This window comes from Pipistrellus kuhlii, unplaced genomic scaffold (assembly GCF_014108245.1).
Source record: "Pipistrellus kuhlii isolate mPipKuh1 unplaced genomic scaffold, mPipKuh1.p scaffold_m20_p_8, whole genome shotgun sequence".
NCBI lineage: Eukaryota > Metazoa > Chordata > Mammalia > Chiroptera > Vespertilionidae > Pipistrellus > Pipistrellus kuhlii.
In genome coordinates this window covers 61,186,080-61,203,686 of record NW_023425584.1, presented here as the reverse complement: position 1 = coordinate 61,203,686, position 17,607 = coordinate 61,186,080, and the positions used below count along the sequence as shown (strand labels likewise).

The 17,607-nt window shown below is 39.5% G+C and overlaps 1 protein-coding gene across 6 annotated transcripts in view; it reads right to left on the bottom strand.

Moving 5' to 3' along the window:
* The window catches only part of PALLD (palladin, cytoskeletal associated protein), a 375,164-nt gene that overhangs the window by 196,726 nt on the left and 160,831 nt on the right, over positions 1-17,607 (bottom strand). For all 6 annotated transcript variants that reach the window (XM_036425035.2, XM_036425040.2, XM_036425034.2 and 3 more), the window contains exons 3-7: positions 10,006-10,072; positions 8,652-8,757; positions 5,851-5,925; positions 1,717-1,858; positions 883-906 (exon numbers count right to left, since the gene is read on the bottom strand). In XM_036425035.2, coding sequence (XP_036280928.1) covers positions 883-906; positions 1,717-1,858; positions 5,851-5,925; positions 8,652-8,757; positions 10,006-10,072 — 414 coding nt within the window. The remainder of the gene's footprint in view (positions 1-882; positions 907-1,716; positions 1,859-5,850; positions 5,926-8,651; positions 8,758-10,005; positions 10,073-17,607) is intronic.

Sequence of the window (17,607 nt, the reverse complement as noted above, 5' to 3'; positions counted from 1 at the left end):
ACAGTAACCTGAAATGCAGCAGCCCACAGCAAACCTCCGAGCTCTCAAAGAAGGGGCAGCCTCACGTCAGAGATCGCGAAAGGATCTGCCTGATGCTGAAGCAGAGGCACACGTGTGATTGTCTACCCTATGGCAAGGGGTAAAAGCAGTGACTTTTACCAAATACCAAAGAAAGGGGTCCCAAGGAGGCTGCCCTAGGAAACACCTTGGCAAACGTTTCTGTTCCCTTTACAAAGATCACGTTAGCCCATGAGGAGTCAAAAATTATATAAAAAAGTATGAGGCCAGAGAAAAGTTGGACCCGATGCTTCTGGGTAACATAGCACTCAGATGAGGTCAAATGACCCAGTAATTAAGCGAGATGCTAGGGCAAGATGACTTTCTTCATGCTTGTAGGATGGTAAACTTTTATTGCTTCGGGCACATAAATGAGCAATGCCTGGCGGTCCGTGCTGCTTCTATCTCAGGGCTGCTCTCATGCGAGACTCACTTCTATGCCGGGGAGTCTGGCTGCTGGCGAGTCTGGTCAGCAGAAGTATGCAGCCGGCTGGTCTTGTCTACGGGAGTCTTAGGAGGATGTTTTTCCAACATTGGCTTAGTGGGCTTTCGGAGTCTAAAAGACTGTATTTTTAAAAAGCCTTAAGTCACTGAGCTTGACCTTCTTGTCTGAATGGAACCTAATGTTTTACTAATAAAGAAGTTGATGTAAAACGCAGTGTACAGACCCCACGATAAAGAAGATATTGTCTTTAAGGGGGTTTCACATTTCCAGGGAACTACAAAAACATTGTTCTGCTTATGGCTTTGAAACAGACACAAAGAACTATTGAAACCCCAAAGATACGTTACCAAAGGGGGAAAAAATAGAAAAAAGCTTCTTACCAGGTTCAGCGGTAGATCGAGGTTCTGTTTGCCACACGAGAAAAAAAAAGAAGAAAAAAAAGAATGTTTTATTAGAATAGGGTTCCATTTAATAATAAACCTACTTTTCTTTTCCTATTACCTCGTCTAGGGCATGTCTGCTGAAACGTTATAGATAAACTCCATATCAGCAGGGCAATAAAGTGATAGATCAATTTATATTTCTACAAATACAAAAACTCAAATGCCAGTAACAGCTTACACTCAGGAGTTATTTAAACTGAAGTTCATAGAAGGTCTTACAGAAGCTTGTAAGCCTTTTAAAATTATTTGCCCAACTTTGAGCTCAAACGTATGTCTTTTTTTTTTTTTTTTAAAGAACATACAACTTTCATCAGAGTATTAAAAGGGTCCGCCAGTGAGCACTTTAGCTTTAATTTACTGGACGCCTTACATTTGCAGAGTATCTGGTCTCACTCTCTTGGAAAACAGAAGTCAATTCCTCTAAATGACTAAACCCTTTCCCTAGCCAGTTTGGCTCATTGAGTAGAGCGCTGGCCTACAGACTGAAGGGTCTCAGGTTCTGTTCTGGTCAAGGGCACATTCCTCAGTTGCAGGTTCCTGACCCTGATCGGGGGCAAGCAGAAGGCAACTAATTTAATTGATGTGTCTCTCTCACATAGGTGTTTCTCTCTGTCTCTCCCCCTCCCTCCCGCTCTCTAAAAATCAATGGAAAAAATATCCTTGATTGAGGATTATAAATAAATAAATAAATAAAACAGCTAAGCCCTTGCTATTTCTAAAGCTAGAGGGAAGACGGCAGTTGGGTTTGGGAGATGGGGCACCTCTCCTTACTTTTCTGTAGAATTCGGAAGTCTGGAGAGTCCTGGATCTCACTCCCTTGTCGGAACCACTTGACCTGCAGAGGGGGCGCTCCTCGCACCCGGCACTCCAGTACCACCACCTGGCCCTCGGAGGCAGCTATGTTTTGCAGTTCCTGAAATTAGAGAAAAACGCTGACCATCACCTTTGGTGTGGTTTTACACAATCTCACAACAGAGAATACAACTTCCAAATCACATAGAGGGAAAACAAAACAACTTGCATCATAAAAAATTTTAATTGACTCAGATGACGATAAAGAGCTTTTAATCCATTCATTATTATCAGCTTTTCCTAATCTCCATACAATGAAATTAGCATGGACTGGTCTGCAAGAGTATGGACTCTTTTGGACTCAGGGAATTTTACGGTGACAATTGTTACCTTTTTCTATTTACATGTAAGAGGAAGCTGGTAGGAATGTAAACTTCTTAAAGCAATCACACACCCTATGAATGTAGATTCCTATGAAAACCAGACAGGATGAGAAAAAAGAGACACACGTTCATTTTCCCATGCGCCAACCTTTTCATGTACTCCCCCGCCATCTCTGCCCAACTGGTTCCCTATGTCAGGCTGATTAAGATGAGGGGCTTTGGTATTTTCTCATTTTGACGTGCTGAGTAAAATGTTTAAAAATGCAGCCTTTTTATCTTCTTGACCTTCAATTCCACCCCCTTACCATTATCCTTGCGGGCCCCCATCCACTCCAACTCCAGACCAATAAATTTTTACAACCCAACGGATTAGAGATTAATTTGGCTTCATCGAGACAAAGAGGGAAAGCTTTCATATACTTGTTATTAAATATCAAAAGATTACTATTTCGCTTACGTATGTCTTCTCTTGACCTTCCTCCTCCTGGATCACTTACATTTTGACTATTTAAACTTCTGACTAAAGAGCATTGGCTCTGATACAGAGTCTGTAGAAGACTTAAAATAATTTAAATGCAATAAAGTAGTTCACCTGTACATAGACCAAAAGCAAACACATTCACATGAGTGTGTGTGTGTCTTTTTTATTAGTTTGTTTTATTAGTTTAGTTTTTGAATTATTTGAAAACACAACAAATCCAGTGCTGGGAAAACCCTATCCTGCAGCAAATGGCCTTCGGTGCTAAAGCGCTATGGACATCCTCAAAGTCATGCTGTTGGCAAAAGAACTCAAAGTCTACAGTGAAGTCTGAGAAGGCATTTGATAAGCATGTTGGTGGTTAAGAATGTCTTCAAGTGAAAATGTTAAGATTATTAGCTATTTCTGATTATGTTCTTTTTCCCACCTGATTTTTACTTGTAGAAAATTTTTGGGTTTAGATTGACTCTTACTTTCTTGTTGAGTCCAGAAACAGCTGAGTGCATCATCGAGGGAAAGTGTGGCTCTCAGGGCTCAGCTGGTGTGGATTAATCACCCCACCCCCCTCCTCCAGGCTTGTCCAGGAAGCCATTCACAGATTACAAGCGGTACCCAAATATTTTTCATGTGTGAGCTTTCGGACACCAAAGGAGACTCTGATTTATCCCTAGGACTGTGTGTTTTGTTTGAACATTAGAAAGTCAGAGATGTAGGAAACGGGATGGGTGGATGCCAAGGACCTTAAGCAGTCAAAATGCCATCGTTATTCCAAGATTACAATTTGGCTCCTCCTGGAGCAAACGTTTTTATCTTGGCAAAAGCCCCAGCTAAACACAGTTAGCCATTAGGAGAACTCGCAGGAGCATGAAGCAGAGCCCTGAGGGAGATGAGAGCCAACCTTTAAGGATGCACTTGGCAATCTGGATCATCCATTCAGGGTAGAATTTGGGACCCTTGGTGTTTTAGGGTCCATATAGGGCATCTCTGGACATACATCAAGTCCATGTGACACTGTGATTCCTCTGAGGGATCTATGTGGGAAGAAATGCCATGCGGAGCTAGTTGCTCTCCTGGCCTCATGTGTGTCCCTGCTACTCAGTCCCACAGCCGCACCAGTTCTGTGGCTCCAGCGAAGCATGGTGGCCCAAAGGCAGAGGTGCTGGCTACGAACCCAGGGGCTGTTTTCCCAGAGCAGTAAGAGAATACAGAAGGAGGCCCGCCATTGGACTGGCAAAGGCCACCTGCTGTCCGCTGTCAACCAACAAGAGAAAGCTGAAGAAGATGCTGCTGTCAACAAAGCAAAGGCTGTCTTGAGTTATAGAGATGGGCAGATTTAGTTTCTAAACCCGCCTCTCCAATAATCACACCCCAGGCCCACAAGGAACCCTGCAAAGCAGGGAAGAGACACTGCACAAAGGCAAAGGGCAAGAAAAGCAGATACAAACAAGGAATGAAACAACAGTGTGGAAAACAGATGGTCCCCAGTCCAGACACAGGAAGTGGGGTCCCTGGGGATGCCCACTGAGGTGTGCTCTCAGCTTCCAGTTACTCTATGGTTTGAGATTAAAAAAAATAATAATAAAATCAATCAACCTCAGTAAAAATGCAGAATTTTGTTTTTCTTTTCATGGAGCTGATGTAGAATGCTGCATGCTTCTCTTTTTGGAAAGAGGGAAACACTAATAGGATGTCTATGTCTCAGGGGCTGGATGGCACAGAACAGTGTTGTGTCTAGTGTGTGAGGATTTCCCCCAGGGCCCAGGAGGAATTCGGTAACATTTCCACATGCCAGGCCTCTGTGGCGAAGGAAAGCAGAATCTTCCAATCTCCTTTCTTCCCCCCGAGGCCACCAGCATGGACTTTATTTGCTTAAACCAAGGGAGCCCTGATACTCCCAAATCAACCATGTCCCAGGCAAGAATCCATCAGGAAACAGGGATTTTCTGGGGATGGTCTCGTAAAGCTCCTTGGGGAAAACTCTTAAACGGCATGTAAATGTGGACGTCCACCCTCCACAAACCTTTCTTGTTCTGAGCATCAAAGGACGACTTCACTGGCTGTTTACAGTGACATGGGTTTACATGACCCCCGCCCCCTCTTTTGGTAGTTTATCCAGGAGGGGATTTTCAAAGTTGTTGCCAGCTATTATCATTTGTTGTCTCTGTTCTACAGTAAATGGTCTGTTGGTCTGTTTATGAAAAGATCCTTAATAAAGCTGGACGTGGGCTGGCTTCAGAGGAAAAAATAAAAATCACTCCTTACAGGAGGAAAATGAAAATGCTCTGCTCTACTGCCTCACAGGAGTTTTCTAGATTTGCTTGTCATGTTTGTCTTTAGTTTACTTGGCACTGAGCTTTGTGAAAAAGTGTGAGGTAGAAATCAAGTTTAGGATTTTCCTCATCTGCTAAAGAATTCATTCTTCACCTGGTGGTCTGCAGGTTTCTATAGGTATCGGAGTGGGTGACTATTCTGACTACTTGTCAATTTGCTTAGCCTTGTGCCAGCTCCATTCTATCCCAGGGGTCTACATTGAGGAAGCTATGTTGTCCCCAAGGGCGAATCTCACCCCTTCCATAACACCATCTTGTTTTCCTTCTTCAGGAGTGTGTCTTGGCTAGTCTTAGTCATTTCTCTTCCACCAAACTTTTAGAATCAAATTGCCAAGTTCAGTATTAAACAAATAAACACAAGAAACCCACTGGAATTTTAGTAGATTTGCATTACATTTATAGATTAATCTGGGAGTCATGACTTCTTTAGCCTACCAGTCCGCAGGCCTGGCACTATCTGTTCATTGAAGGTTGGGGAGAGGGAGAGGAAGAAGAAATGCTTGGTACCATTTCTGAGTTGAGCAGCTGTCCAATGAAATGGATGTCATTCACCGTGGCAATGCAAAACACCAACTTAGAACAAGCTGAAAGTCATTAAAAAAAATTTCTATAAAGCTAGCTGGTTTTCCCAAGCAATATCCTAGATGGGATTTTGTCTAGTTTTTTTTCTGTCTTGGCTTTCCCACTCTACTCGATACTTTGACCCCTATCAGGCCCCTGACCATGCCCACATTAGTTGGACCCTTTATAAGATTATATTCACATAACCCTCATTCAGTAAATATCTGAGTCCCAAAGGTAACCATGATAATCAGTCTACTGATCTATTCCTTTACTTTTTAAAGATGCTGCACAAAGCCACATGTGAGTGAAATTTGAGCACCAAAGCAAATACAGAGAATGAGACTCGCAGATGTCAGACCTTTGTAAAAACAGGAGGAAAGTAGGCAGAAGTGGTTCCATCAGGTCTGCAGAGATACGAGGTTGGACTGTGAACCTGAAAAAGCAGAGACACATGGATCAAATTCTAAATATATAAATTGCTGAAAAGATGGGCTCACTATGAAGGTCGCTCCACATGAATGAAACGAGTGGATGCAAGTCTCTCCATATATCATTTTGCTGATCTACTCTTACAGCACAGACATTGTCTGCTTCCTCGTTGCACATCTGTTACTCTTCTCTGTTCAAAAGGACATTCAAGGCAAGAGTCCCGTGGTTCCTTAGGGATCCACGCACTTTAAAATGCTATTACCAAATGGATTTCTGTGTGTGGGACTTCCACAGGGGTCTTTTTACAAGCTCTTACAGACATTATATATATTTTAATATAGTCTGGATTCATTGAATCAAGAGCACATGTTACTGGAATTGGAAGATAAATAACCAAACATCTACCTGTCTTATTTTTAACTTGTATTCCTTTTTGGTATAGATAAGGATTATAGGAAATGAAGAAAAAAATATATCCTTTTTTTCTTGATGTTCAGAAATCAAAGATGCTGAAATAATTACTGAATGGTGCTCATCTCTGGGAAAATAAAAGGATTTCAGGATAGTGAATGGAAAATATTTCTTTGTGCCCAAGTCATGTATTTTCAAGTACTCTGGATTCATTCACTTCTATATAAATGGTTCATAGTTTTTTAACCAAAGATTATGGTGATCTGGTATTATATGCCCAAGAATGCCACCGGACATCATGGAGAATGCTGGCAGAGTGGTAGAGAGGCTAGGATGGTGGCAATGAGCCTTACTCATTATCCTTGTAAGGCTGTTATAGGCTTGTTATTTAGGAGATTGAAGTCTCGCTTTTCACTGTCTTTTTATGTGCAAAGAATATATGAACACTCATAAAATATTTAGTCTGTGGCAGGCATTGTTCTAAGAGTTATATGGAAATTAACTCAATGAATCCTCATGACCATCCTTTGAGATATTACCTTCAATTAATGGGTAATAAAAATAGATAAAGAAAGGTTATATTACTTGTGCAAGATATCTTAGCTAGTAAGTGTTAGAACTGGGATTCAATCCCAGGCAATATGAATTCAGGGCATTTTTAAGCTTTACATCACTTTGCCTATAATAAAGCAATGGAGTTTCTTTGAGCATTTCATTCTCCCAACTAGACAAGTGGGATATATTACCTCCCATTCAGTGTTCCTGTAAAATTTAAACCATTTAAATGTGCGGCTTACATTATGATGATACCTGCTCATTTAGATGTATGTGTGTCTTTCTGCTTCTAGGCTTCCCTGTTACACCTTAATACAGTCTTTCATCTCTGAGAAGTGTTTCATGTGTATATTTCCCATTCCCGTTCCCATGCACAGTGTATAAACTATAAATGGAGCTGGTGATACGTGTTGGGTTTTTTTTTTGTTTGTTTTTTTTGTTTTGTTTTTTTCTGTTGTAAAATGCCTAGCACAGTGCAAAGCATTCATTAAATACATAAACATAAAAAAACCCACACAAAACACCTCACTGATTTAATCAGAAATATTTCTATAAATTCCATTCTAGTTTAGGGGTTTAAAGAAAATACCTACCCTATATGCCACTTCCAAGTAACTTATATTGACGGGTTCTTTTCAACTCAAAGGTCTTTTCTCTAATGCCTGCATACTCTACATATCACAGAGTGTAAGTCACACAACTGTAATTACTAAAATACCTCTGAGTGCACGGTCATCTTCACAAAACATACCTAACAGACCTGTAAGGAATGAGTTTACAGTTCAGGGTATTGGGGGAAGCTTTTATGAGTGGTGTATTTAAAGGTAATCATCATAGCACAAAGGCAAAGTAACATACATTTAACTTAAAGATGTTTAGATTTCAATATTACTTAAAGAATTCATGTTGTTTGTGTTTGCAAAATAAACTCATTACAGTTTCTTTCCAGGCATTAGTATTGTTATTCTTTCTTGGATAAAGCAGCCTGACAACTTCATCAAAGTTGTAAATACTGCAGATCAAAAGAATTTAACACTGTCTCAATATTCATAATAAAAGAAAGATAAAAATTCATGGTAAGGTAAAATTTGAAATTTTTATTATCTGTTTAGTGCTTAGAGGATGACAATGAATACCTGTGTTGGTATGTAGACTTCTCTTGTCTACTCATTTGTTTAAGTGAAATAATAAATTTAGCTGAAAGGAAGAGAGCACACATGAGGGGGGATAATCAAATAGTAGTAGTCGTAAATAAAACAAATATCATTTTAACAGATTACTGGCTACTAAAAAGGGAAGTTCTAATGGAAATGCAGGTGCTGACTGACTGCTGGTATGGCTTTGGTTAAAATTATTTTTAGTGGATTAAAAGGAAGACCTTTACCTAGCATTTTCTTTCCTCCCCCCCACGGTATTTCCACTTAGAAACTATTTCTAGGGGCAGACTAGTAAAATTAAAGCTATATTCTTTTTTAAAAATATATATATATTTTATTGTTTTTTGTTTTTTTTACAGAGAAGAGGAGAAAGGGATAGAGAGCTAGAAACGTCGATGAGAGAGAAACATCGACCAGCTGCCTCTTGCACACCCCCTACCGGATATGTGCCCACAACCAATGTACATGCCCTTGACCGGAATCGAACCTGGGACCTTTCAGGTTCTATCACTGAGCCAAACCGGTTTCGGCTAAAGCTATATTCTTTAAGCAAGAAGTCTTCCAATGAGTTCCACTCCCTGTGGGCCCTGGTCCTAGGCACACTGACCTGCTGAACAGGGACAGAGAGTGGCTGAATCACAGCTGTGGTCACTCCTGTCTTTGGAGATGAGGATCCTATTGTCAGGGAAACGGACGTTGTTTTCTTCTGAGCCCTGGAAAATAGGGAGGCAAGTGTTCTGTTAGAATTCTTGTAAAAAGCAGGCATTACTCTTTAAAACATTTCCACAGAATAGCCCAGTTTCTTTTTGTGTTCTTAATCCACTTCAACTGTTAAGTGCTTCAGAAATGGGAAGGGCTACAATAGCCAGTATATGCAGAGAACGAACCTTATAGATATTAGCAAAATAAACACACAGATAGAAGAGTAGCTGTATGTAACACAGCCATTATCAGTGAACCTAAGGTGTTGAACTTGAGAATCTGCAAAGACAATGCTCAGAAAAAGTCTAATCTTCAGGAGTAGGAAGATATTTGAAATCTTTAGGATTAAGGTTCTATATTTAATCCAAAGTTATGGTTGTCTTTTTTTAAAGTCTAGCAGCTGTTCTTTGTTCTGGTTCTAATTTTGTGAAGTTGAGAGTGTCTTGAAATTTTTGTCTTTTCTTAGTGCATGGAAGTTAGTGAGATGTAGACAAAGGTTAAGAAGAATTGGTTATTAGACCAAGTTTTGTTAGGTTGTTGGCTGTGGAGTTCCAAGCGAGCCATGTAACTTCTCTCAACTTGATCCTTCTCTGAAATGAGAGGTGGTAGAATACATATATATAATAGGATCTTATTAAGGCCCATTCAGCATTAGTATTTGGTGATGATTTGACATTGAGTGGATATAATTGTTATGTATATACCAGCAGATCAAAAGAATTTGACATTGTCTGCATATTCATAGAGTTTTCTACAAAACTGTTGAAAATTTTGATTTTTTGAAAAATAATTAAGATACCAACATTTTACTAAGAATCCATGTCTTTATAGGAAGAAGTAAATAAATTTTAAGATTTTCATGACACAATCTAGCTAGAAATAGACTTTATTTAAATGGAAACACATTGCTGGCCTAATGAAATATTTTCCAATTTATATAAATACATTGATCCTCATTTATTTTTAATAGTGATTTAATACATTTTCTCTCAACATGACTGCTCTTGCCATAAATTTATAACTGGCTAGTTGTCTTTGAAACTATAATAACATTATCTATGGTTAGATTTTTTGCATATCAATGATGAAACGCAGACTTCCAAATTCAAATTTCTAAGTTAAAAATGACATTCCAAGTTCAAGTATTTGATCTTTGATTGACATCAGTTGACCTTTTTCTGAAAAAAACACTGGTGGCTTCCTATCCCAATTCTGCTGCTGTTCTTTGCTATATAATTGAATAAATTGTAAGCACTTACTGTGGCATTGCTCCAGGTTTCGATATGAAAGCTAAACTTTCACTGTCAGAATCTGTTGAACTGGTACCTAGGAGAGTTACAAATAATAATAAAGTTAAGATGCAAGTGGTATCTATAATTGCTTCAAAAGGTATTGTTCTTTATTTTTAAACAATATCAGTCTTATTTTGAAATAGAAAATGGTTTATACCATTTTTACTTGGATTGCATATTCAGAAAATCATTTTTTAAAAAGAACTATGAAAAGCTTTCTTCAAAGCAACATGTTTTTAATGCTATATTTATTATTAATTTAATTTTTTATCTCTTTGGCCATCACAACCATACTTTTAAATGGCTTATAAACTATGAAATAAATTTTAGTGTAACTGTGAGCTCAAGAGTCATGGTTTTAAACTTTAACCCTCTCCCAAGAGATTTCATGGCATGAATTATTAATGTCTTCCTCACTCATTAATTAGGAAATGCTTTCTGACTCTTAAACTGGAGTGCGACAGTGGCTTCATTCTTGAAATAAAAGGGTCTCTGACTCTGGATCATGCCTTCCCAAATTCATTTGTGTCGTTACTGTTTTTGAGTTAAGGGTCAGATTTTTAGTCCAAATGCATACAGTTTCATGCACATATTTTGTGACAAGAGATTTTAGGTGACATTTTAAATAACTGTGATAATTCAGAAGTATATTCTTCACTATTTCCTTTATATAGCCCGAGTCATTTAAATTATTTATTTTAAACTATTTTAATGTAAAGTAATACATGCTTACAGAAAATTAACCAAACATAACAGAATTGTGTGATATTGTAGTAAAAACTTGTTGGTACCTTCCCTAATGCCATTCCATATGTGTTAAGAGTCTGGTGTGTGCTTTTCAGATAAATTTAATGTGTTAACACATATATATTTACATACATATTTATATAAATGGAATCATACTATATGTACTCTTTGCAATTGGTTATATTTGCCTATCAATACATTCAGAACAGATACATTTACTTACTTCTCTTGGATGGCAGCCTAAAGCGTTACTTCCTTTGTCTAAGGCACATGTGTCAAACACAAGGCCCACGGGCCAAATCAGTCCCGCCAGGCCTTGCAATGTGGCCCGCACCGCGCTGTCATCACTGCACTCTGCTGCGTTTCCATCACAATGACAGTTTATGACTGTTCAGTAAACCATTCAGCCCGCGATTTAGGCTGGATTTTAGATTTTTGGCCCCTTCTCTGAGTGAGTTTGACACCCCTAGTCTAAGGTATGTTTTCCAGCCTTTGATTGATGTTGAAACAATGACGTTTAGGTAACTCTGCTGGAATGATTGCTGTCCCTATTTATATTTATAACAATCACCTAGCAGAGGCTTTCTTCTCCTAGTCCCTGGGCCACTGCAATGGTTGGTTCCCCATCTCTCTCCCTCTCAAATCTGTCTCCCCATAATCTGTATGAGATTAGTGTTCCTATCCTCCAGAACTTCCTGGACTTCCACATCACATAATCCTGATCCAGAGAGTTGACCATGATCCCTGGTGTCTATCCCATTAGGTAATGGAAAAACCACAGTGAACACACACACACACACACACACACACACCTGCCTTTGAAGAGATTCAATTCTTTTGAGAACATACACAATGGACAAGGTAAATAAATGCATGGTGTGGTGGTGAATAAGAAACATGTTGCAGGGTGAGGCGTTGGGAGCAACGGGAATGCAGTGGGAGCAATATTAAGCAGAGTGGCGAGGACAGTGCCACCGAGCTAGGAACTTTAGATGAATATCCAGTGTAGGTAAGGACTTTTCCTTCTTGGCCTTTTCGCATGACTGACACTTTAGTTATATTACTCATTCCTATAGGAAACTCCTAACCAGTCATTTCTGGATAGTCTATCTTTTAAGATCAGCCTACTCATTTTTCTGTGCTCTGTCTTCTCTGGACTCCTAGTGTTCTTGTTTACATTACTCTCACCACTTATTACATCACATCTGCTAGAACGTTTTAAGTTCTTTGGGAAATGAAGTGGTGTTCGGAAGGGAACTACCAATTCTTCAGTACTTAACTATTTGCCTGGCTGTCGGCTAGACACCTCATAGCATTTAATTATTATAATAATGAACTTCACTATGAGGAGAGTGAGATTACAGATTACAGATAAGAAAACCGAGGAACCCGGGGCTTAGGTAAATTTCATCGGGTCACATAACTAGGAAGCAGTGGTGGCAGGGCCCGTTCCATCTGATCTCCAGGGGCATGTCTGCATTCCTTGGAGGGCTCAGCTTCCTGTCTTGCTCATGGCAGGCCTTTAGCTTCTGATGGAATGAATGGAATTAAGGAACTGCAAGGTTTGTGCAGGGAGAGGCAGTAGACTTTGCAACCAGAGAAGAGCGGCATCTTGAGGTGGTAGGAGGCAAGTCATGAAACACAGGGTGGAATACCAGGGCAAAAGTGTTTGGATGTATGTCTAGGTGGTGAGTGGGAACATTAACTGTGCAGGATGAACTGAGGGAGAAGGGAAGAGGGGGGAAGCAGAGTAAAGCAAACAGCAAACCATGTAAGTAGGTGATAAACAAGGAGGAAGTTTGATGAGGAGATACAAGAGAAGCTGAGCAGGGAAACTGAGGGAAAAAACCAGTAGGCTTGGTTGTCAGAAAGTCAGGGGAACCTGACATAAATCAACTGTGCTGGAGTCATGAGAGTGTTCAGAGAGGCTGGCAAAAGCCCTACGGGAGCTATCACAGACATTCTACATGTCCTGAAACTGGGGAGAGAAATGGCTATTTCTCATATAATTCTGAATATTTATATCATTTTTTTTTAAAGCCCATCTGATTACCTCTATTTAGGAAGACATTCTCTTTTTTTTTTTTAACTACCTTTTTCTAGCTGATTTTTAGAGAAACATAAAGGACCAAAGAGGATAGTGTCCCCTGGTAATACATTTGCTGGTTTTCGCATACCTGTCCAACCCTTGTGAAATCTCAATGTCACCTTCTGTCTCAGGTGTCAGAGCAGCTCTTGCAGATGGTAGCAGATCAGATCTCCCCATCTGTGCCAGCCGCTCCCTCCTCTTTCCTCCCCTCCCCGCAGGGCACCTTCCCTCCGGCTCCTCTCCTGTCTCCTCCTGAGTCATCTGCTTTGCACCTGCTGGTCAGGAAACACCACTTCTGTCTCAGGTTAATGTTTTTCTGCATATTTATCAAACCACCACATTCAGTCTTTTCTGCAGGCTCCAATCTGAAGGAGGCACACGTTCTAGCCCTCCACGTTACTATCTATCTGAGTATCAGGTATTTACCTGCTTAAAAGTTGTTTCTGCATTGCCTCCCACACAGAGCAAAGGAATCAAACACTGTGTTCTCCGCCCCACTCCAGGGATAAAGGGCGGTGGAAGTGTCACCAAAAATGAGCTTCCTCCTTTCACTTTAAAAGGTGTTACCTTTCCACCCTGCCAGCATAGCTTAGGGGTTGAGCATTAACCTATGAACCAGGAGAAGGTTCATAGGTCAGGGCACATGCCTGGGTTGCAGGAGGCAGCCTGCAGATCAATGATTCTCTTTCATCATTGATGTTCTCTCTCTCTCCATCCCTTGACCTTCCTCCCTGAAATCAATAAATAGTAAGAAAGGTATTACCTTTTCATTTTCAAAACTTCAGCAATTTAATACTTCCTTGTAGGAAAAAAGCCCATAAAATGTACAATAGTGAAAATTAAAGAAAAAAATCATTTGAAATACCACTAACCAGATACTTTGGACCACATCTTTCTAAAGTTTATGTCTATGAACATAGAAAAATAATCAAATATATTTTAAAAGATGACAATACTATTATACTGCTCAATTACTGTTTTCCCCACATTTAATACATGTCATTAAATAAATATGTACCTTTGTAACTTTCTAGTGGCTGCTTCAAACTCATTTGTGTGGATTCACCATAATTTTATTATTCCATTATTAATGGATATATGCATTATTTACATTTTTAAACATTTCACCAGAAAGGTGTATACAATTGCAATATAACAAAATGCCCATATTCATGAAATTACTATTTTTATATATTTTTCAATCTGATATATTCCCTGATTTTTTAAAAATGTGTACTTCTGAAAGAAAACAAATTAGATGGAAATCACATAGCTTCAGGAAATAAGCAGTCTTCTTAAAAGCAGATATCAACCAGTAAAAAAAAAAAAAATATATATATATATATATATATATATATATACACACACACACACACATACATACATACACACACACACACACACACATATGCGTGTGTGTATTTTTTAAATTCTGAATTTAGTGAATCTCATCATGAAGTTCATCCTTTTGTACATGTTTTGCCTTTCAAAATTTAAGGACTAACTATACTCTGGCCCCATTACTCATTTTTCTCCTCCTTTCTCAGTTGCTATAATTACCAGCACAGCAATAATCACTCAACAAGTTCAAAAAATCTGAGTGTAAATTCTGTTGCCACTGCTTTCTATTTTATGACCTCATGCAAATTATTTAACCTCTTAGTTACTCAATAATATTTTAAATAAAAATATGTTAAATTTTTAAAACCAGGTACAAAATACAAATAAAGGACATAGGATAGTGAGATTCTATGTGATTTTTATATTCTCTTGGTTTATGCATATGTTTTAGATTTTTAAAAATGAAAATGTGGGTTTTTGGTTTTCTTTTGGTGGTAATAATGATAGCTCACACTATGTGCCAGGCACAGCTCTAGGCAATTAACTCATTCAATCCTTACAACAATCTAATTTTCTCTATCCACAGACAGAGAAATTGAATTCAGAGTCAGTGGGTGACTGTACAAGGTCATGGTGGCAAGGAACTAAGCTAGTCAGAAAACATTGTGAAAGAAGGGCCAAACTGGGCTTAGACTCCTTCAGCTTCTCTGAACACTTTTCCAAAAGCCAGCAGAGAAATCCTTATGTTCAACGAGGCTTTTTCTTGCTGGGGATCAACAGGAGCTGTTACTCATAAAACATTTTAGGATGCGTCAAAATGTCACTTAAAAGGGGCACATGTTTTATTTGACCATTCAAAAAAAAAATTGAGAACTTAGAAAAAAATATCTACTAGAATCTGTCAATATGCACCAAGCATGAATATTACTACCCTCTCCCTACCTTTTAAAAATGTATCTTATTTTATTTTTCTAATCACTATCCCCTCTATGCCCTATACCCCTCTGCCCCCCACCCCACACAATCACCGTACTGTTGTCCATTCCATGAGTTCTCCTTTTCTTTCTTTTTTGCTCAATTCCCCCTCTCCCCCAACTTCCCTTGCCCGACCTGAGCTGTCTGCCTGCTTTCTATCTATGAGTCTGTCTCTATTTTGCTTGGTAGATCAGGTTGTTCATTAAATTTCACTTATGAGTGAAACCATATGGCACTCATTTTTCTCTGACTGGCCTATTTTCCTTAGCACAGTGGTCAGCAAACTGCGGCTCTTGAGCCACATGGGGCTCTTTGGCCTCTTGAGTGTGGCTCTTCCACAAGAAACCACGGCCTGGGCGAGTCTATTTTGAAGAAGTGGTGTTAGAAGTTTAAGTTTTAAAAATTTGGCTCTTAAAAAAATTTCAATCATTGTACTGTTGATATTTGGCTCTGCTGACTAATGAGTTTGCCGACCACTGTCTTAGCATAATACTCTCCAGGTCCACCCAAGATGTTACAAAGCCTAACATTTCCCTCCTTTTTATGGCAGAGTAGTATTCCACTATAAAGGTACCACAGCTTTTTTATCCATTCATCTAAGGATGAGCACTTGGCCACACACTACCTTTTTAAAGGTGCCCTGCTCTCCTCTCTATCAGACCCAACTCCTTATCCACAAGGTCCAGTTCAATCTACATTCCTTCATCCCACATTTCAGAGCCACCATCCTGTCCTGTTTGGTGCTCCTAAATCTATCATGACCTGTGTAATCCTTTTTGTAATCAGGAGGGGTGGGGTGGCGGAAGCTTGATATGTCTGTATTTATTTTGTGTTTCCCTTTCCTACTTACATCATGAAATTTGTGAGAATATCTTGTTGCCATCTAGTCCTTGAGAGTACTTCCTCACCATCCAGCACCCATACAGGCCAGATTCAATTTCCTTTCTCTTTTGCAAAGACTTTGCTCTATCTTATTCTCTCCCCATTCTGCAAAATCCATGTTGTTTTTTTTCTCTTAGATTATTTGTATTAGCATATAAACAAATTCTATTAATTCTGGTATGAAAACAAACTAACTGCAAAAATCCATCTTTCTTTTCCAACAACTCCATATTTGGGTATTTGTCCAAAGGAAACAAAAACACTAACTCGAAAAGAGAGCTGCACCCTCAGGCTCATTGCAGCCTTATTTACAATAGCCATGATATGGAAACAACCTAAGTTTCCATCGATGGACGGACAGATCGATAAGAAAATGTGAGACACACACACACACACACACACACACACACAAATGTTATGTATCTATAAAAAGAAGGAAATCCCGAAATTTGCAAACAAATGGATGAACTTAGAAGGCTTTATATAAGTGAAATAAATCAGACAGAGAAAGGCAAACACCATAAGATGCCACTTATAGGTGGAATCTTAAAAACAAAAAAAAGCACAAACCCAGAGTCATAGATGCAGAAAACAAAGTGATGGCTGCCAGAGGGGGGAGGTTAAAGGGGTGATGAAATGGTTGAAGGGAGTCAAAAAGTATAAACTTCCAGTTACAAGATTAAGTCCTGGATATGCAATGTCTGGGATGGCCACTCTAGTTACTACCAATACTGCATTCTATATTCGAATGTAGATCTTAAAAATCCTAATCACAAGAAGAAAAAAACTATAGCTATGTATAGTAATAGATGTGTGGATTTTAAATAGACTCATGCTGATGATCCCTTCATAATATATACAGATAACGAATCATATTGTACACCTGGAACTATTATCTGTCAATTATACCTCAATTAAAAATCTTTTTTGATCGCATACTTTTCGAATCTGCTGGCGTTTGACCTGGTTCTCTTTCTCTCTCTCACTCCCTTTCCACCTGGCAGGTATGTCCCGTCCCAGAGCCTTTGTTACTATTGACGTTCTGAAGCTCCCAGATGTTTTACTCAGCCCTGTGGGCTAGACTGTAGGCATGTGTCCAATTAGTGACATGACACACCCACTTGCCTACCTAAGTAGGAATTTCAAACTTAGCATGTTCAAAACTGCATACACCCTTCCCTATCCCTTTACCCTCTCCTCCCCAGCCCCCCCCCCCCCGCCCCTTCAGAGGTTGGCAACACAGCCCACACACTTGGTAAAGCCAAAAGAGGTGGAGCCGCTCCCCTGGTTCCTTTCATCCCCTCAGCCCCTCATCCAGTCCACAGAGTGCTCAGCTTTGGGAGCCTACCTCTGAATTGCTAACCCAGCTCTGACTCTCCCCCACCCCCATTTACACCATCTCCTCCTGAAGTCCCTCTTTCTCCTCTGGGCTTCTACTGGGTCTCCCATTATAAGCTAAAGCAATAATTTTTAAAAATATAGGGTGTGTGTGTGCTGAAACCGGTTTGGCTCAGTGGATAGAGCATCAGCCTGCA